The sequence below is a fragment of the Schistocerca cancellata genome, chromosome 8, assembly GCF_023864275.1.
Source record: "Schistocerca cancellata isolate TAMUIC-IGC-003103 chromosome 8, iqSchCanc2.1, whole genome shotgun sequence".
NCBI classification, from domain to species: Eukaryota; Metazoa; Arthropoda; class Insecta; order Orthoptera; family Acrididae; genus Schistocerca; species Schistocerca cancellata.
The window spans coordinates 598,898,379-598,919,998 of NC_064633.1; the positions used below are offsets into that span (position 1 = coordinate 598,898,379).

Genomic DNA, 21,620 nt, shown 5'->3' on the forward strand with positions numbered 1-21,620 from the left:
TCAGTTTTATTAAAGTTAACCCTCTACATTTCAATAAATTCAGAAAGGAACTCTAAAGCAATGACATGCATCGATCATTTTAGAATTCAGTGAGCATGCAAAAATTAGAAACACTAGGCTGAACAAACAAGAATGACTAAACTGAGAACATACGATGGTGTGTGGCTGGCGTTCAGCTGAAAATGGAAATTGGTTATGTGGTGTCCCTTACTCACTAATTTTGAGATGCCATATTGAATTTATTCTATTTCGTTGTTTCCATATTATACAAGTGTGTGTGGAAAAGTAATGCGTCCACATTTTTTATTCTGTTCTCAACAGCGGTTGTGGTGTTACTTGTCACACACATTACTCGTCGCCTTTCTTGCTTAGCTGATGCAAGTTGCAACCCCCTGCCACTAGAGGGCTCCGAATTGTACAATGTAACATGGTAGTGTATAGCTAAACTATGTTGGTTGCCTCAGAAAACTGAAAGTACGAATTTCAAGGGTTCACCCACACATGGAGTGCCCTCTCCTTCAGCATGACAATACCAGAACACACACGAGGGCTGCAACATCTCCCAGCTAGCACTCAAGCTTATTTCAAGGTGGATATTGAGTTTACGTTCAGTTGAAAATTCAAGATTGAAAAATCAACCTGTTACACAGCTTGTTTCAAGGTGGGTATTGAGTTTAGGTTCAGTTGAAAATTCAAGATTGAAAAATCAACCTGTTACACAGTTTACATCAAGCTGTAAAAATTTAGCTTGAATTAAAATAATTTTCCCAAGCTTGAAATAAACTGTAATTTCCCTGGAAGGCTGTAAGCAGATGCGCGCGCAGCATAGCTTCCATAGACGTCCACGGGAAGCGCCACAAGCGTTTATAAGCCGTGATGTAAGGGTGTTGTCGTGTGTGACGTCATGACGGCGCGGAGTTTGGTTTGAGTGTGGCTGTCTCCAGTTCTGTTTTATCTTATTTTATTTACTTCTCTGAGCCTTGCTATGTTTACGGCCATTTTACCTTTGTGACGCGCGTTAATGGTTGTGGTTTGTTGACAAGTTTGTTTTATACTAGAAAACAGTTCGCTACGTTAATGTTACAAATGTTAAATATTACGTAACGTAAAGTTACGTTTACGGCCATTTTACCTTTGTGACTCGCGTTAATGGTTGTGGTTCGTTGACAGGTTTGTTTTATACTAGAAAACAGTTCGGTACGTTAATGTTACAAATGTTAAATATTACGTAACGTAATTAATTAGGTTCAATAAATTCAGATTAATATTTATATAGCTTAAAACAAGCTGTAAATACCAGGCTGTATTCCACGTGTGTAGATACAGCTGGAGCCAAGCTTGATAAGTCAAGCTTGAAATATAGCTTGAACTCTGCCAACTTTGATGTTTATTTCAAGCTAGAATCCAGCTAACAGGCTTGAATATTCCAGCTTTGATCAAGCTTATATACTTGAACTTTACAGCTGGAAACAAGTTTGAAACCGGCTTACTGTGCTATCTGGGCTGCAACAATCTGACGCCTTGGGTTCACTATCATTGATCATCCTCCATACTGTCCCGACTTGGCCTTAGCATTTTTCATCTGTTTCCAAAACTTAAAGAAGAGCTTCGAGGACTTCACTTTGATAGCCATGAAGCGATGTGAGCAGAGCTGAGGTTGTGACTTCGTCAACAAACATTCTACAGTAACAGTAACAAAGAACAGATATCTTGTTGGGAGAAATGTGTTCATCGCCAGGGTGGCTATTTTTAGAAATAAATATGTAGACATGAAGAATAGAGATGTGGAATGATAATAAAGTTTGTTTTATTTGAAAAACTTAAACAGTTTACACATAAAAAATTCGGAGGCACTACTTTTCAGCACGCCCTCGTAATTTGTGTGTTATGAGTGTATGCCATTTCAAAGCAATGGTGCATTGGAGATTTATCACAAACATTTCACTCTGTGTGCGATTTCTTATTTGATTAAATGTCAGTTAACGGCAAACTGACAGTAGAGGTCTTTATGAGAACATAAGATAAACAATCATAAGACCCAAAATTGATTGCAATTTCTATGGTCTTGGGATTAGAGATGTGCAATTGTGGAGTAGAAGGAGTTAGCTGCGCATCTTAATACAGACCAACAATGTCTTTCCATCTTTGCTTTTGCAATACATTCTGGAAATTTCTTATTCATTTAACAGAAATATGTTTTGCAATATTCAACGGTATTTACGAATCAGAGCGTGCTCTCTCAGAAACGTACTTCTTCGATTTTGTGACTTCTGTCTGCAAGTAAAACAACCAGCAATGACATTTATATTCTTGCCCATCACAAATATTGTTGTTTATTTCTGAATATGTTGTGGTTTCGGAGAGTTTGGTTGTTTATTTCTGAATATGTTGTGGTTTCGTAGAGTTTGGTTTCACGGGAATTTAAGAGCACAGTTTAAACTACTGCGGGTGAAACAAACAGCAACGACTTCTGTATTCTTTCTTGTCAGAAATATTTATCTGCGATTGCTTTCTTAACAAGGCTTTGATAAATTCAGCGGTCAAGATAACAAAGATTGCACCACACAACTACCGAGAGACATCACGTGACCCGAAAGCAGTAGTGGCGTCCTCATTTTAGTTGCTCATGTACAAACAGCTGACTCAGTAGCATTCGCGCCCCAGATATGCGGCGGTTTCCACACTATACGCTATGATTTGTCTGTGCAAATGTGATTTCCACCCACATATCTGAGCAATTTTGCTCGAACCCGCAGCTCCAATTTCCAGATTTGTGCAGATCTAATACGTTTTGCCTGCCTATATGTGCTGTATCGATTTTTTGGACGAAAAATAAATAAATAAATAAATTGGACCGAAAATGTGCAAAAGCAACAATTACAGTGAAAAAATTGTTTTTCTGTGGAAATATTAAACCCAGTTCATTCGTCAGATTGTTGGTCTAGAGAAGTGGTGTATCTTTGGTTGTTCAGTGATGTACTATCATTGCGATCTATCTTTGTTACGCACGCCTGCTGAGACAGTTGAGTCTTTGCTGTGTAACTTAACCACAAAAAAGGAGTGAAACTGAAACATGTTTGGGGCAGGAGCGGCACCTATCTTAGTTCTAAGTAAGCGTTTTTATTGCAGTACTTTAAATTTTTTCGTTTATTGTTCTGTATTAACTCATTGTTGTGATCCGCAGGCCAAAATACGAAGAGGGATGCCGGCAGAAAGGTTCAGGTGGAGAACATAGGAGCTGGAAAGGTAAAAAGACAAGACACCACGAGGATGTTATGATACTTTAGAAGTGATACATTGTGTTTCATGAAATTATGTATGTTCAGACACGATGATGCCATGTTAATCACCTGTCGCTGATTAACGAGAACTAACTGAAGAATAAAACAAGTCATACTCGTAGTAGGGAGAGTGTGATCATATAGTTATCTGCGCTAGGAATATAGTGGTGTATCAAATATCTGGCGCTTTGAATTACGCCTCTCAGTCCGCGTTTTGTGAAATATCCACAGGTGAAGAAGTCAGTGTAGACTGCGATATTGTTTCATACGATCCTTACAACTTTCTGTGCTAGTGAAATGTGTTAACGGCTTTGATTTCACGTAACACCCAATAATGTAACATCTCGGCACGCAGTGTGAAATCGGCCATGATTCGCAATACAAAACTATCCGTTTATGCAGTAAAGATGCTGGAAGTTTCTATGTTTGACACACCCATTTTAGCTGTCAGATAATTCATCTTCCATTGAACTAAATCCACAGTTTATGATGCAGGGCTGGACTCATTTTCGTCGGAACTCACTTAAGTGAAGTCAGGCCTAAGTCGATGATAAGGAACGTCATAGAATGTGTGTGTGTTTGTTTTGATCATCAAAGAGTTACTAACTAATTACATTTATTGTATTGCAGGCAATAGCTGATGTTATAAGAACATGTCTTGGGCCACAAGCAATGTTGAAAATGTTAATGGATCCAATGGGAGGAATTGTTATGACTAATGATGGCAATGCCATTTTGAGAGAGATAACGGTGCAACATCCAGCTGGCAAGTCTATGATAGAAATAGCACGTACACAGGATGAAGAGGTATTTCTGCTATAGTATCGTATATGTACTATTGGCTTCATAGGCCACATAAATACAGTGTGTAAATTTTCTTCTTTGGAGTAAGATCTTTAAGCAGAAATGATAAATTTGTATTAAATTATGTAGCATTTGTAACTAGCTTAACTCGTGTTGTGTAGGCTAGATTTCTGGGTTATACTGTGACGTAAACAAATAATATTAAAAAATATATATACAGCGTTCTGCTACACCAACACAGCCACAGAAATAAGATACTTCCCTTGACCTACATAGGTCTATCACAGCCGTTGATGCCAAAACACCAACACCTTCAACTTCAGAAAGTGCAACCAAAACCTCAAAAACCCAAATACTCCATATTCACTAAATCAATTGAAACACAACCGACCAACTGTAAATATACAACACACAAAACATCACAATGACTATAGAATGAAACCAAAACAGAAATTACTTACCAACAAAAGCCTCTGGTAATATCACCTAGGTTGGCCGCCACCACACACACACACACACACACACACACACACACACACACACACACACACACACACACAGACCTCATTTTGTTCCCACAAACGTGACACCTAACATATTCAGCAATAAGGCTGAACACCTGCAGAAACTGTATGACAAGACATTATATCCTCACCCATTTCAGAACATAGTGATGCACTCATGAGCGTCACTGTCATATCATACTTAACAAAAACACAATTTAAAAATTAGACTTCTTTCCACGCATCAGACAACAAACTAATCAGACTTAACAAAAATGCCAAACACATAAACAAAAATAACCTTAATAATAATGCACTACCTAAATTCAAAACAACATTAAATTCAGCATGTCAACTTTAACCACCGTAGGGCACCATTAAATACAACATGACATTTACAAACACAACCAACTCCCTGCTGTAGTGATGTCACATACCGAAACACGATTACGTCACGGGTCAAAGCAGATTGGTGGAATCACACACTTCCATTGACCTGTACATATAAAACTATGGCAACATTGATGTAGTACAGTCACACACGTCATAATTGCCATAAGTACCAAGAACCTAGTGGGAATATGGAGTATTTTGGTGTGCGTTTTCTTATCATTAATATCTTAAAACTTGTTAACCATTTTGAAAATATAAGATTGCAGGGAGAGGTTTTCAGCAGGGACTAAAATGCAGTTACAGAATATGCAACACATTACAAAAATTGATTGTTGGGACAGAATTGTTGCCATCCCAAATTCACAAATCACCTCCCTACATAACCCAGACTTAAAGCTACACTACAGAGCGTGCCGACATTTCAATCCTCACTCTAGAAAAATTGTACAAATATCAATGTCACTTGTCATAGAATGGCAGTATTGTGAACATTGTTACACCTCCTGTTTGGCAATCACATTTAGGTTTCCTGCGATTTCACTGTAGCCTATAGTTCAAAGAAAGTTCGTACCTCTGCAAAATATACAGCTCATATCCTTCACCAACTCAGCTTCAACTTGGTGACGCTTTGGCAAGATGGTAAACTCTAATCATCCTTCCTTGTAACAATGGTAGTATAAATGTGTCTTTGTTTAGTGACAGTGTTTAAGGGCTAATCTTGTTTCTGCCATTTTTATGATTGAGATCTACAAAATCCGTGATTACTCATGATTTACTAATTATTTCATTGTTTTAATGGCTGTGATGAACATTCCCTTCAAAAATGGCCTGTCTTGTGTATTAAATCTTGTTTCACTTTCCAAATTGATCTTTTTAGGGTTTTAGTCGAAAAAACTAGTTGGACAAGCTACCAGAATATCGTCATTGTGGCTCTGTAAAGTACCTGTTTCCAACAGATTGGTAGTAGGTGATATTGCCCATACACCTCAGTTGACCAATTCTCCACATCAATTCGGATGAGGTTATCGGATGCAATGAGTGAGAGTAAGAAGTAATAATTTAAGGAAGCAACTGGAGGGTAGGAAGTGTTGGGGAAACAGGTTAGGAATTTTGGCACAGTGAGAAGACCTGGCTCATAATGATGTGGAAAAGTGAAAGCAAGGGGGAACAAGATAGAAAAGTGAAAATAGGTGGTTGTGGGGTGTGAGTGTAGCTTTAACAGATGGATTGAATAAGAGTGAAGTGGTGTGGAGAGGAGAATAGAAGGATGGACGTGTGTGTTGAAGATTGAGAGACAGAGCTCAGGAGGATTGCAATATAGAAGGGTATGATGTAAGGAAAATTCCCATCTACATATGTCAGAGAAGCAGGTAAATGGGACAGAGGAGCCATATGGAACAGATTTTGAAGCATCCATTGGAATGAAACATGTTGTACTTAACCTCATGCTCTGCCATTGATTGGTTGAATTTCCTTGTGGTCAGGCAGTGGCGGTGGCTATTCATATGCTGGACAGCTGCTTGGTGCTTGTGCCCACATAAAAGCCTGTACAAAAGTTACAGCAGAGTTGATATGTTGCTACTGCTTTCACATGTGGCTCTGTTGCTAACAGGCTATGATATCTGGGTAGTTGCACAGGATACATCACACACTTTTGGGTCTTCCATAGAGGTACTACCCCAGTAGCAATGGCATAAGGACGGCACATGGTGTTCCGCAGATTAGGTGACTACAAAATATTAATTTTGAGAGATGGAAAGGATTTTGGGTACAATGTTTTTAATTTCAGGGGATAATGAGAGGTAGTTAACTCCCAGCAAAACATGTAGTTAATTTATTCCAAATCAGAGTGATATTGGGTAGTAGTGGGTGCTCTTTTGCCGCTGTTTTTTGGGAGTGACTGGAAAGTCTCAGATATTTGTCGATATGACACAGTAGACGTGTTTGTGGACTAGGTTTTGAGGCTAGTGCTACTCTGTGAAGGCTCAGTGGGGCCTTGGGCATACTGGTCAAGGTATTGCTCATCACCGAATGTGTGCTATCGATGGGCAGCTAGACTTCATAAGAAAGCCGTTTTGGTGTTGAAGGGTCAGCAGCTATCAAAGTGACAGAGGTTTTCATGGATCCTTTGGAGAAGTTGTCTCCAACAGAGTGGCGTATTGAGTTAAAAACCATCTGAATTGGATATGTTAGAAGCTGTGGAAGGTTTCTCCCAGATGTCCAGTAAACATGTTGATATGAGTGTGTGAGATGAATGCCCATGGGCATCCTGCATATCTGTCTATATATCTTCCCTTCAAAGAAGAAGTTTTTGTGTGTGTGTGTGTGTGTGTGTGAGAGAGAGAGAGAGAGAGAGAGAGAGAGAGAGAGAGAGAGAGCAGTCCATAAAACGTTTTGTCACCCACATCACAGTAGTGACAGCAATAATAGGAGATGAAAACTTATAGCAATGGTGTTCTTATATGACTTTATGGTGTGGGGAAATGGAAGAGGAGAGGTATTAGAAAGGCTAAATGTATGGGTGGAAGTGGTGGGACAGTATGGCTGGAAACTTGATGCAAGTAAGTCTGAATGGTGGTGACACCAAGGAATAATATAAGAGTAGTGATGGATGTAAGTATTAGAGAGAAGTGTGCTGTTCAAGACTTTCCTGACGTGATAAATGCTTCATTGGTTCATGGGTGTCACATCAGATAATGTTGTGGAAGCCACACAATATTTCATGAAGCACTTACTGATGTGTTGCTGCAATGGCTTGCCAATATATATGCTGACTCGCTAGAAAAATGCAGGCGCTAAGGGGCTATAACGTCATTTTAGACAAATCATAGAACACAGTGACATCCAGTAGCCCTCCCTCGGTCGGGGAAACAGCCCCAGTCTTCGCATTCACGATGAGGGAAAAGTGCGGCAGTGTGTTGGTGTCCAGTTCAAGTGTGCGGACTTTTGATTCTCTGTCTGTGGTGACTCAAACTCTTTCGTATCCGGCCAACGATGCCTTTGTGCCGTCAATGTTGGTTCCCATGCCTTGCTGAGTTGAAATCCTGTGTGTCTATTGATCAGGTCGTCACTTTTTCGGATTTAGATTGCTTCTTTAATGATGAAGTCCCAGTACGTGGAAGCAAATAGAAGGATCTTTGTCTCTTCGTTATCCATGCTTTGTCCTGTGTCAATTTCTACATCTACATGGATACTCTGCAAATCACATTTAAGTGCTTGGCAGAGGGTTCATCGAACCACCTTCACAATTGTCTATTGTTCCAATCCCGTATAGGGCATGGAAAAACAAACACCTGTATCTTTACACGCAAGCTCTGATTTCCCTTATTTTATTATGAAGATCATTTCTCCCTATGTAAGTCAGTGCCAACAAAATATTTCCACATTCGGAGGAAAAATTTTGTGATGGAAATTTCGTGAGAAGACTCCTCCGCAACAAATAATGCCTTTCTTTTAATGATGTACACTCCCAAATCCTACATGATTTCAGTGACACTCACTCCCCTATTTTGTGGTAATATAAAACGGCTGCCCTTCTTTGAACTTTTCAATATACCCCGTCAATCCAATCTGGTAAGGATCGCACACTGCGCAGCAGTTTTTTACCGTATGTTGGTGGCGTGTCCTTTAAGATTGGCTGGCTGTTCAAAAAACATCAAATGAAATGTGTCTTCCACCTCCAGCATAAGTGTAAACTGTGCTGGGTTTTGTAAGTAAAACCTAGGTCTAAAGAGGCTGGGGATATATTAAATCCCGTGCCAGTGTGGGAAATCATATACTGGCCAGATGTGTGGCACTGTTACGGATAGATGCCAGCGAGAAAAGTCTGCTGTGGCTGAACGCTGTCTTGACACAGGACACAGCATAAACTACGGAGAGACAAAGATCGTTTCGTCCGCTTCCATGTACTAGGCGTCATCATTAAAGAAGTAGTCGAAATCCGTATAGATCCTGATCAATAGAACACAGGATTTTAACTCAGCAAGGCATCGGAACTAGCATTGGTGGTACTAAGACATTGTCGGCTGCAGACAAAGGAAACATAGTCAACATAGACAGAGAATCGAAGTCCACGCACTTAAGCTGGGTGCCAGCGCACTGCCCGCTCGCACGCTGGGCAGCTATTTGCGTCCGCACTTTTCCTGCATTGCAAGTGCAAAGACTGTGGCCCGCTTCCCCAACAGGGGGCACTGGATGTTGCTGTGCTCTATGATTCATCTATGATGACTTTATAGCCCCACCCCTTGGCGCCTGCACTCTTCTAGTGAGTCAGCATATATATTGGCAAGCCATTGCAGCAACACGTCAGTAAGCACCTGAAGATGATGATCAGCTGTCCCAGTGAAATATTGTGCTGCTTCAACATTATGACGCAACACCAGTGAACCAATGGAGCAATTAGAAAACAATGTTTCAAGTACCTTAGGAGCACAGTAGAAGACAGGAGGGGGAATGGTTAAGGAATTAGTGAAAGTAGGTGGTAAGCCCATGGATTCCAGCAGAATGTTAGGAGTCTGTTATGGAGTAAAGATGTGCCACCCTCACATATGCATAAGAAACATTCTAATGAAGTGCAGGTAGACAGGATGTGGGCTTGAGAGATAAAATTTCAAAGCAGTAGCATTGGACTTACTATGAAGGGTAGAATAAGGAATGAGATGCTGTGAGAAATAGTGAAAGAGAAGCCTTTGTAAGAGCGCATAGAAAAGACAAGACTGAGGTGGTAGGGCATGTGAAAAGAACAGGAGTTGGTTGGATATGATGTTAGACATCAGAGCTTGATAAAGACCAAGAGATAGTATTGTTGGACTGAAGGAATGTTGGAAGATGAGAGGAGGAGACAGGAACAGAGCGAAAAGAGAAATTAGATGGGAGTACAGGAAAACTTGGATGGTCTCACAGACAGACACACCGAGGGACTGCAAAATGTAGATGATGACAATGACGAAGACAATGATGACTCACGCCTCCCCCCCGCCCCCCTAACGTGCAATTTCACGCCCTTCTTGGGCCGCTTCAGTAGTATTGTCATCCAGTTTGTCTCAATAGGATGAGTTTGAAATGAGTGACAACATGATGCCTGTCATTTCAGCCTGTCCTAGGGGTGACATATTCAGTGTCCAGAAATGTCATAGTATGCCATCATAAAACAAGTTCCATAATTTTTCAACAGATTGACATCAGAGATACATGGCTATACTTTTTTTATCTGTCTATTCTGTGACCCTTCTTGAAAACAGGAAACACCTGCGCTATTTTCCAGTCATAGGAATTCTTTGCTCCTCAGTTACCTAGGACACACTGCTGCTTATTTCACGTCAGATAAAAAAATATATGAGGATTTTCTGGCAAGGCAGCAGATATAGAATTTGACTTTGGAATTCAGTGATCACTTCATAAGATGGACTCTTTTTGCTTTTACAGCATCTTTAACATAGCTGTCGAACCACAGAGGGCCTTTCCCATCCATCACACCTTTACTCAGCTCCTACCTGTCAAGGATATTGTACAGTACTCTTGTACCATGTCCAGTTTGCTTAACATTTTCACTGCCGGCCGCGGTGGTCTCGCGGTTAAGGTGCTCAGTCCGGAACCGCGCAACTGCTACGGTCGCAGGTTCGAAGCCTGCCTCGGGCATGGATGTGTGTGATGTCCTTAGGTTAGTTAGGTTTAAGTAGTTCTAAGTTCTAGGGGACTGATGACCACAGATGTTAAGTCCCATAGTGCTCAGAGCCATTTGAACCATTTAACATTTTCACTGCTGAATGTGTGTTTTACATGTTGACCCTTCAGGTAATCAGCAATGTGTTTTTTTGTCACTTGCTATGCAGAAATAGCTTCTAATTTTTCTGTATATTCCTATTCATAGCTGTATTCAGTGATGCTATAACTGCTTTGACACTGATCCCATTTCTGTGCTAATGGACATTAAAAGTTTCAGGCTGTTGGTGACATGGAGACCTTATATGTTATATTCATAATGCTATTAAGGTAACATCTGGTTTTAGCCATTTTTCTGTCCCTAGTGCTAGGGGGCAATATTACTGTTCACAAGTGAGACTAGTTCAGGGACCTTTCCATACATGCTCCTCCAGTTAACTGAATACCATGTTAACATTTAATTTCTCCTATATGCCATGACAAATTCTGCTCTAACTAATGCTGATTGTATTCTTCCTGTCTGAAATCAGAATATATATTATAAGGCCTTTGGAGGGATTTCTCTGTATTATTTCCAAAATGAGCTATACCACTTTGCAATAAAGATTTTAGTCAGAAGTAGAAAACAAGTTCCTTTAAACAATTTATTATGGCTGTGAATCCTTGCATCAGTAAGATTATAAAATTGTTTGGAAATACTGTTGTACAGTAGCAATTTCAGCTCCATTCTCCCAATGGGATAGCAGCACCTTGTGAAACCAGTCTTGTGCAAGACATCTCCCTCCCCCTGTTTGCCTTGTGAGATAATCACTATGATCATAAAATTATTCCAGTAAATTATTATGAACAATGTCCTTTGAGAAAGCATCCGAGTGAGTGACAGTTCTTCTTCCACTAGTATCTTTCCTCAGAAATGAAAATTGTACTTCAGGATCACAAGTTTACATTCTCTGTACTGTTGCACATATTCTCTGCAATGTTCTGAGTGAAACACCTCACACCTGTTCTGTTACAATCTGCAATGCTCATAAGATTTAATCACTGTAGAATTGCCTTTAAAGTTGCAAAGACATTTGTTTGTCTGTATATGACTCCATTTGTTTGGCTCCACGTGTGTTATAACTTGAATCATATTAATACACAAACAAGAGTAGCAGCAATATGCGTTGAAAATCGGTTCTCTTTAAAAACGTACAACACTTCCATACAATGAATGATCAGTAGCGGAGAAGTTACGAAATCGTGTCAGTGGTTGCATGAATTGCAATGTTGTTACATGGAACTTTTCAGTGTTAGATGCATTTGTAGCAGTTGCTTTGTATGATGCTATCTGGGTGGCAGCTGTAATGGAAATGACAATATAGCAACAGTGTGTGCTAAAAGTCATGCACCAAACTGGTCTAAGCCAAAGGCTTCTCATTGCCAATTACAAATGAAGGAAGGCAGTGGGTGGGCTGACTGATATTTACCTCAAAATTACCAGTTTCACTGCTGTGTAGAGCAGAAAGTTTTGAATCCAGTCACATAACTAGTTTAATATTCTGTAAGCTCATATTTTGCTCATTAAGTAACACTGTGAAACTGTGTTGGATTCCTTTCACAAGTCAAGAAACGTATTGTCAAACTATTTGATGTTATGTATGGTCATCTGAAGAGAGCAAACCGACTGTCACAAGAACTTCGGTGGCAGAATCGGTGTTGATTCCTGTAGAGGAGACTTTTATTCTCCATAAAGATCATTGCTGTAACTACCAAATTTGTGTGTGTGTCACTTCATAGTTTGCGCATGAAGTTTTTGCTTAGTTCAGCCACTAGAGGCCACCTGGCCTGCTAGTATGAAAGCAGTAGCATGCACAGCCTGCCGGCTGTGCCCCCTGTTAGAAGTAATGACTATATAGGTGGGAGCGCAAGGTTCTGTCAGCCACTTGTGTGTTGTCTGTTGTTTGTACTTTGTCTCTCATGTGTTTATGCTTTTTCATGTAATAAAGTTACAGTGTTCTTGGATTAGAGCAGTCACAATATGTGAACCATCAGATGACACTTCTTGAAAACAGGTTTTACATGGGTCTTTTCCAGTTGCTTGGTACCCTTTGTTTCTCCAGCAGCTTACAAGAAACTGCTGCCAGAAGGACATAAAATTCTCTCACTTAACCTGTATAAAATCATTTAGGTGTCTCAGCAATGTAGGAAAAGATAGATTGCTACTTACCATAAAGCTGACATGTTAAGTTCAGGGTGTATACGACCCGGGACAACTGGGAGATCCGGAAATATTTCCATCCGGGAGAAAACCGGGAAAAGCCCGGGAATTGTTTAGAATTCCGGGAATTTTTCATCATTGTTTTAGTTTTCAGTTAAATTTTTGTGATTTTGACTGGTAAAACCAATACTCTAACAAAGGATATTATTGTATCCCGCTACTGCAGAATAATACTACAGCAACAAAACTTGAACGGGAGGGGGGAAAAAAACGAAAATAAAACTTAAGTTGCAAAGGAAATCCGCCGTATACAACAAAACAGTGCTCATACAAATGTCTGCCAACAGTAAAATGTGTCAAAGGCTTTAGGAACACTATGCAATGCTTTATAACAACAAATTGCCTCCGATGAGCATGACATGACAACTGTTAAAATTAGATTCGTTTGAACAGTTGCAGGCGGGCTCGTGCGCATGCGCAGTTCAGCCGCGTATGGGTAGTACCTCTCTCGCATCTGGTTATGGAAGTGTGGCTGGGCGCCACTACTTAATATTGGCCCGGTTCGGAAATATCGTAGATCTGGCGCTGATGCACAGAGCAGTCAGAGTTGTAGTGGGGAGGTGGGTCGTCTCCACGTGAACTGTGTTTACGTTCAGTGATTTTGTTGTTTCCTTTTCGTTTATTGCTCTCACGTTAAATGGTAATGAAATGGATTTTTGTGGCCGGGAGCTATGAAATGAATTAAAATACGTTCGCATAATTACGGCAGGCTAAAATATGTTAATAGTTTCAGATTTTATTTCCACCTTTGACAGTCAAGCATTAATCGCCTTACAGAACAATGAAGTTATTTTTGTCGGTTTGCTAAACAGATTTGGCTTTTATTAATCCTTTCTACTGAGGCAGTCAATTTATTTGAAACGAAGTGTTTAATTTCACACTATTGGTTAGTTTCAACAGTTTGCTGCATTTCAAGTGCACGTATGGCATTATGCTATATTAAAGAACTAAACATGACTACTGGTACTCCAAGGAAATTTACATACGGGTGTGCATTTTAAGCTGAATTATGCGAAATCCCGACGCTCTTGAAGTATCCTTTGATGTCTTGTTTCTTTTGTGACATAATGTAAGATCTTCTAATGTTTTACACGTACGAACATATGGGCTTCCTGCGTCATCGTAGCTGCGCAAGCGCGGTGACGCCAGTTATCTGGCACTTTCTTGCAATTGCTGAAACGAACCTATTTCTAACAGGTCGTGGGAAAATATTGCGAATGGCGGTTTGAAAAGCGTTACATTCAAAGCAGATTTCCTTTTACGCAACATGAACTATGTGCGAGAATGTACGATGAATTTCTTAAATCACAAAGCATTTGACTCTCATTTAAAAATCAATTCTTTGAGGACGACCATTTAGAAGAATTTCAAGCCCAGAAGATGAGACATTTGCGTTGTTATTAAAAATTTTACTGGCACATTTGTGTGTAACACGCGCAGAAAGATCAACATTATATGTGGAAGCTTAGCTTCCCTTCCAAATTGTCAATCTTCGCGACCAATATTATATGTGAATGCTATGTATATTATTTTAAGCCATTAACTTTTCTTATTTGTGTATTCGCGCTACTTAGAGTGATCTTGCTATTGGCTGACTACATCACGTGTCCTATTGCTGTCATCAGCTGGCGAGATCACGTGAATTAGCTATGACACTTACAAAAGTGCATCGCAATCTCGATTTCAATGCTTCGGAAAGTGACATGCGTTGTTTGGTGGAATTCAAATTTATACCTTCGTAATACGAAAATATGCAGCGTACATGTTGCAGCACATCAAAACGTCTTTCAAAACGTGTTTTTCCCCCTGAGTTTCGCTTTCTGAAGTGCCGGGAAATTCTACGTCGGTATATAAAACCATAAACATTCAAAGTATTGATGACTTTTACAGTGCCGAGGAAGAGTATACTGTCACTTAACACGGAAAAAATGTATTTTCACCCGGGAGAAAGTGTATTTTTAACCGGGAAATCCGGGAATGTTTTTTCCTTGTCCACGTATACACCCTGTAAGTTGCAGTCAGGCACAATTAAGACACTTAAATATAACCCCCCCATGAACCATGGACCTTGTCGTTGGTGGGGAGGCTTGCGTGCCTCAGCGATACAGATGGCCATACCGTAGGTGCAACCACAACGGAGGGGTATCTGTTGAGAGACCAGAAAAACACGTGGTTCCTGAAGAGGGGCAGCAGCCTTTTCAGTAGTTGCAGGGGCAACAGTCTGGATGATTGACTGATCTGGTCTTGCAACATTAACCAAAACGGCCTTGCTGTGCTGGTACTGCGAACGGCTGAAAGCAAGGGGAAACTACAGCCGTAATTTTTCCCGAGGACATGCAGCTCTACTGTATGATTAAATAATGATGGCGTCCTCTTGGGTAAAATATTCCGGAGGTAAAATAGTCCCCCATTCAGATCTCCGGGCGGGGACTACTCAAGAGGACGTCGTTATCAGGAGAAAGAAAACTGGCGTTCTACGGATCGGAGCGTGGAATGTCAGATCCCTTAATCGGGCAGGTAGGTTAGAAAATTTAAAAAGAGAAATGGATATAGTGGGAATTAGTGAAGTTCGGTGGCAAGAGGAACAAGACTTTTGGTCAGCTGATTACAGGGTTATCAATACAAAATCAAATAGGGGTAATGCAGGAGTAGGTTTAATAATGAATAAAAAATAGGAGTGCGGGTTAGCTACTACAAACAGCATAGTGGACGCATTATTGTGGCCAAGATAGACACAAACCCCATGCCTACTACAGTAGTACAAGTTTATATGCCAACTAGCTCTGCAGATGATGAAGAAATAGATGAAATGTATGACGAGATAAAAGAAATTATTCAGGTAGTGAAGGGAGACGAAAATTTAATAGTCATGGGTGACGAATTCGTCAGTAGGAAAAGGGAGAGAAGGAAACATAGTAGGTGAATATGGATTGGGGGGAAGAAATGAAAGAGGAAGCCACCTTCTAGAATTTTGCACAGAGCGTAACTTAATCATAGCTAACACTTGGTTCAAGAATCATAAAAGGAGGTTGTATACCTGGAAGAATCCCGGAGATACTAAAAGGTATCAGATAGATTATATAATGGTAAGACAGAGATTTAGGAACCAGGTTTTAAATTGTAAGACTTTTCCAGGGGCAGATGTGGATTCTGACCACAATCTATTGGTTATGAACTGCAGATTGAAACTGAAGAAACTGCAAAAAGGTGGGAATTTAAGGAGATGGGACCTGGATAAACTGAAAGAACCAGAGGTTGTAGAGTGTTTCAGGGAGAGCATAAGGGAACAATTGACAGGAATGGGGGAAAGAAATACAGTAGAAGAAGAATGGGTAGCTTCTGAGGGATGAAGTAGTGAAGGCAGCAGACAATCAAGTGGGTAAAAAGACGAGGGCTAATAGAAATCCTTGGGTAACAGAAGAAATATTGAATTTAATTGATGAAATGAGAAAATATAAAAATGCAGTAAATGAAGCAGGCAAAAACAATACAAACGTCTCAAAAATGATATCGACAGGAAGTGCAAAATGACTAAGCAGAGATGGCTAGAGGACAAATGTAAGGATGTAGAGGCTTGTCTCACTAGGGGTAAGATAGATACTGCCTACAGGAAAATTAAAGAGACCTTTGGAGAGAAGAGAACCACTTGTATGAATATCAAGAGCTCAGATGGCAACCCAGTTCTAAGCAAAGAAGGGAAGGCAGAAAGGTGGAAGGAGTATATAGAGAGGGTTTATACAAGGGCGATGTACTTGAGGACAATATTATGGAAATGGAAGAGGATGTAGATGAAGACGAAATGGGAGATAAGATACTGCGTGAAGAGTTTGACAGAGCACTGAAAGACCTGAGTCGAAACAAGGCCCCGGGAGTAGACAACATTCCATTAGAACTATTGATGGCCTTGGGAGAGCCAGTCATGACAAAACTCTACCATCTAGTGAGCAAGATGTATGAGACAGGCGAAATACCCTCAGACTTCAAGAAGAATATAATAATTCCAATCTCAAAGAAAGCAGGTGTTGACAGCTGTGAAAATTACCGAACTATCAGTTTAATAAGTCACAGCTGCAAAATACTTACGCGAATTCTTTACAGACGAATGGAAAAACTGGTAGAAGCGGACCTCGGGGAAGATCAGTTTGGATTCCGTAGAAATGTTGGAACACGTGAGGCAATACTAACCTTACGACTTATCTTAGAAGAAAGATTAAGAAAAGGCAAACCTACGTTTCTAGCATTTGTAGACTTAGACAAAGCTTTTGACAATGTTAACGGGAATACTCTCTTTCAAATTTTGAAGGTGGCAGGGGGTAAAATACAGGGAGCGAAAGGCTATTTACAATTTGTACAGAAACCAGATGGCAGTTATAAGAGTTGAGGGACATGAAAGGGTAGCAGTGGTTGGGAAGGGAGTGAGACAGGGTTGCAGCCCCTCCCTGATGTTATTCAATCTGTATATTGAGCAAGCAGTAAAGGAAACAAAAGAAAAATTCGGAGTAGGTACTAAAATTCATGGAGAAGAAGTAAAAACTTTGAGGTTCGCCGATGACATTGTAATTCTGTCAGAGACAGCAAAGGACTTGGAAGAACAGTTGAATGGAATGGACAGTGTCTTGAAAGGAGGATATAAGATGAACATCAACAAAAGCAAAACAAGGATAATGGAATGTAGTCGAATTAAGTCGGGTGATGCTGCGGGAATTAGATTAGGAAATGAGACACTTAAAGTAGTAAAGGAGTTTTGCTATTTAGGGAGTAAAATAACTGACGATGGTCGAAGTAGAGAGGATATAAAATGTAGACTGGCAATGGCAAGGAAATCGTTTCTGAAGAAGAGAAATTTGTTAACATCGAGTATAGATTTAAGTGTCAGGAAGTCGTTTCTGAAAGTATTTGTATGGAGTGTAGCCATGTATGGAAGTGAAACATGGACGATAACTAGTTTGGACAAGAAGAGAATAGAAGCTTTCGAAATGTGGTGCTACAGAAGAATGCTGAAGATAAGGTGGGTAGATCACGTCACTAATGAGGAGGTATTGAATAGGATTGGGGAGAAGAGAAGTTTGTGGCACAACTTGACTAGAAGAAGGGATCGGTTGGTAGGACATGTTTTGAGGCATCAAGGCATCACAAATATAGCATTGGAGGGCAGCGTGGAGGGTAAAAATCGTAGAGGGAGACCAAGAGATGAATACACTAAGCAGATTCAGAAGGATGTAGGTTGCAGTAGGTACTGCGATATGAAGAAGCTTGCACAGGATAGAGTAGCGTGGAGAGCTGCATCAAACCGGTCTCAGGACTGAAGACCACAACAACAACAACAACAACAAATATAACCTTTCGGTCACAGCCTTTGTCAGCAAACGAAAGAGACAGGCACACCATTCATTCACACAAGCAAACGTACCTCATGCACACAACCCGCGAGATCCAGCAGCTGGGGCCAGGCGTTTTGGTTTGTGTGTTGTGATTTCTGAGGTTCTGGTTACCCTGAGGACACAGCTGTTTTTATCTGAATTCATTTCGGATTTATCTTCTGTGTTGTTACAATGTCTTGCTTTCAAGCTTATCGTCTGACCACCACTCTTATTGACTGCATAGAACTGGAAGCTAATGCAACCCCTTTCATTGCTGTCACACATCATGGCAAGCATTGACAACATTTCAACACGTAACACCTGAACACACCACTCTCCTTATCAAGACTCTGACAGTCTGCTGTAGAAATGAATACTATTGTTGAGTATTTGTCCAATTTTGAAGTCAGTTCAATTTCAGTTACAAATTTAGTCAGACAAACTGCAATTTAAATGTGGTAGAAGTTCCTAAAATGCGAAAGTACGCAGTTTCGAGTCCCATGGTTGGCGACATGATATAATTTGCTTCCCGTTCACTGCTCCCCTCCCTGCACTCATCTACTTGTCAGCCAAGCTGATATCACTGTTCCCCCACCAACCCTTCTATAGTGCTGTGCTTGAGCAAGTGTGATACATGGAATGCAGTATCTTCTAGGATGAAATTCATGTAACAGCAGCAGCTAATACATAAATTAAAGATTGTAGTCACAATTCAGTCCAGTTTTCCAACTTTCATTTGTCCCGCTGCCTATTAATGTCTGATGGTACTACCCTGATAAAAGGGCTTGCTGCTGTAATTTCTTCTCGCAATAACAGTTAGTTTAATATGATTTATTTTGTGTGTTAGATATTTCATTCTAGATTAATTTTCCTTCTTGTTTCATCTTAATGCCACTATCATGTGCTCCAGTATTCTGGATATGTTAACTGCAACTGAATCTCTCATTTGCAACTGACTTACTAAATCACTACTATCTCATAATCAAACAAAGTATTGATCTAGGTTCCGAATCAAGTAATATTTTTTGAAAGACAGCATTTCTGCTTATCAATGTTACCTTTACTTAAAAAGCAGGATTAATGTTTGTACGTGGTTATTGCAAATCTGTTCAAATACAATAAGAGCTTGTAAGTCGATAGAATTTAGTGCTGGTTCCTCTTTTTTTTTTTTTGTCAAAACTGGCAAATTTTAAGCAGTACAATAGGTTGTTGTAGTGGCTGGTTCATAGTTTCTCGCATATCCTTTACTCTAGCACTGTGTGTGTCAAATGTCATGTTATCGCTCAGGCAATATCAATACTGTATCGAGCACTTTGGCGTAACAGGAAATCTGGAGTCTGTTCGTACACAAGTATCATTTGCTCAGCTCATTCCAACTGAATTCTTCAGAATAAATCTGAATGTGCCACAATAGCCAAAGCTTCATCTACAAATGTAAAATGGCCCCTATGTACCCTATTAAACAACATAAAAATATTAACCTAAGTAGCAGTAGTTTAATCTACAAATATGATGACAACCCAGTATTTTTTGAATGATGAATTTGGGGAAAAAAACTCATTTTATAATTGGGTAAATACAGTATGTTTTCTGCCACATTTGCTGAACTGACTGTTGCAAGTCTGCTTCTTCAACAATGTATACATAATGTATGAATAAATCACAGGAAAATAATAATTTCTGAAACTCCTGGAGGTGGATACATTGTGGTTGGTACAGTGGTTTGGAAGCTTGTTGAAAAGAGTACACAGTAGTGTAGAACAAAAAACTATTTGTAGGTTTGACTGGGAAGAACTGTAATACGAACGACACTCTCGTCATATCCGTATGCTTTCAGTTCATTCACTGAAGAGAGAACCATCGGTTGAGAGGTGAATGGAGACAGCACCACAGTAGGCGAACAAGCGAGGTCATAGACCAGTGAAACATTGATTATAAGTTACAACAAAGTCCAAACACAGCCTAGGAGTAAACAATGTAGCATTGGTCATTGCTACACTAGAGCTCGCTGTCAACATAGCTCGGTTGACAAGTGAGGCTGTGGCGGTCCACAGTAGCCCGTAAAGCTGTCGCAGGTGTTTTGCCACGTGCCTCAATACTGTTTTGCCACGTGCCTCAATACTGGCAGATGTATCCTCTCACACTTTGCCTTGTGATCTTGATGGACTGTGCATATTTACATAGATTGATCAGTTGATATGTCAAGTGGGATTACAAGACTGGCTATTGAGAAACCATTTTCAGTAAATAGTTTACAAAAATCCTCTGTGATGATCATTCTAGTCATTTGCTGTTGGGATTACTCTTCAACTGTCTATTTCTTTGTTCTTAAACTTAATGACTAGTTATATTTTGCAACTCTTCTTTTAAAACTTTCTTAGTTATCCAGTTGTAAGATTCACTGGCTGTACCTGGTGGCAGTTGGGTGGCACGGTGCTACCGTAGCAGCTTGTAGCTGATTCTGAATTGTAGTCTATCCATATTTATAAGTTGATGGTTGTCTCTTCATAATTTACATTATGTTACCAGATGGTGGTCAATATTAAATATCTTTTTCCTACGGTTCCTTGTGACCGTTTCATAGTTTTGCAATTTAGTGGGAATGTAAGGATAACATTCACGTAGCTGTGATAATTCCTACATTACTATATTAAACTGCACTTATCTTACCCCTTCCCCACCTAGTTCTGGGAGAGATCTGATGTTCCTCACTTTGTTTATACAATTCAGATAGTTTTTTAATAGTAATCCAGCATTTAAATGAAACACACAACACATTTGTAATTGTCTCGTGTCTAGTGATAGTGTTTTACAGTGTATTTGAAACTTACTGTAATACTGCTTATTGCAGGTTGCCTGTCTGCCAAGATGACAGAACTGCTTCAGTCTCTTGCTTGCCTTTATTGATTGCACACCTCATAAATCTTCTTATTTTATTTTAACAATTCGGTAGTGGCAGAGATTTTCTCAATTTCAGTCATATTTCCTTCACAGCTTAGCCACTTTCCAGCGTGTGGTAGAGTACCTCTTTTTTCCCCATTCCATTTGTGAGTGGGTGTGGCTAAAACTCATGAGCTTTTAATTCACAGTAAGTTATGTTTATTTATATTGGGTGTCAACATTCAGTCTCTGCACCAGTGGTGTATCTCGGCAGGTCTTCCTGGACTTCACCAGTCTTCTCGCATTGCAACCTTCCTGTGTGCAACTATGTCATCTGTGGACAGATTCACACCACTTCCAACATTATCCACTGGATCATTAAGAGAATTTGAAAGCAGAAACGTGTTTTTTTTTTTTTTTTTTTTTTTTTTTTTTTTTTTTTTTTTTTTTTTTTGGGTATTCATAAAACTTAAAAACC

General features: G+C 39.9%; 1 protein-coding gene across 1 annotated transcript in view; it reads left to right on the forward strand.

Moving 5' to 3' along the window:
* Positions 1–2,966: 2,966 nt before the first annotated feature.
* LOC126094883 (T-complex protein 1 subunit gamma-like) overlaps positions 2,967–21,620 on the forward strand; it is a 49,667-nt gene continuing 31,013 nt past the window's right edge. Inside the window, exons 1-3 of the mRNA XM_049909520.1 lie at positions 2,967–3,110; positions 3,185–3,246; positions 3,912–4,088. Of these exons, the coding sequence (XP_049765477.1) occupies positions 3,074–3,110; positions 3,185–3,246; positions 3,912–4,088 (276 nt within the window). The 5' untranslated portion in view covers positions 2,967–3,073. The remainder of the gene's footprint in view (positions 3,111–3,184; positions 3,247–3,911; positions 4,089–21,620) is intronic.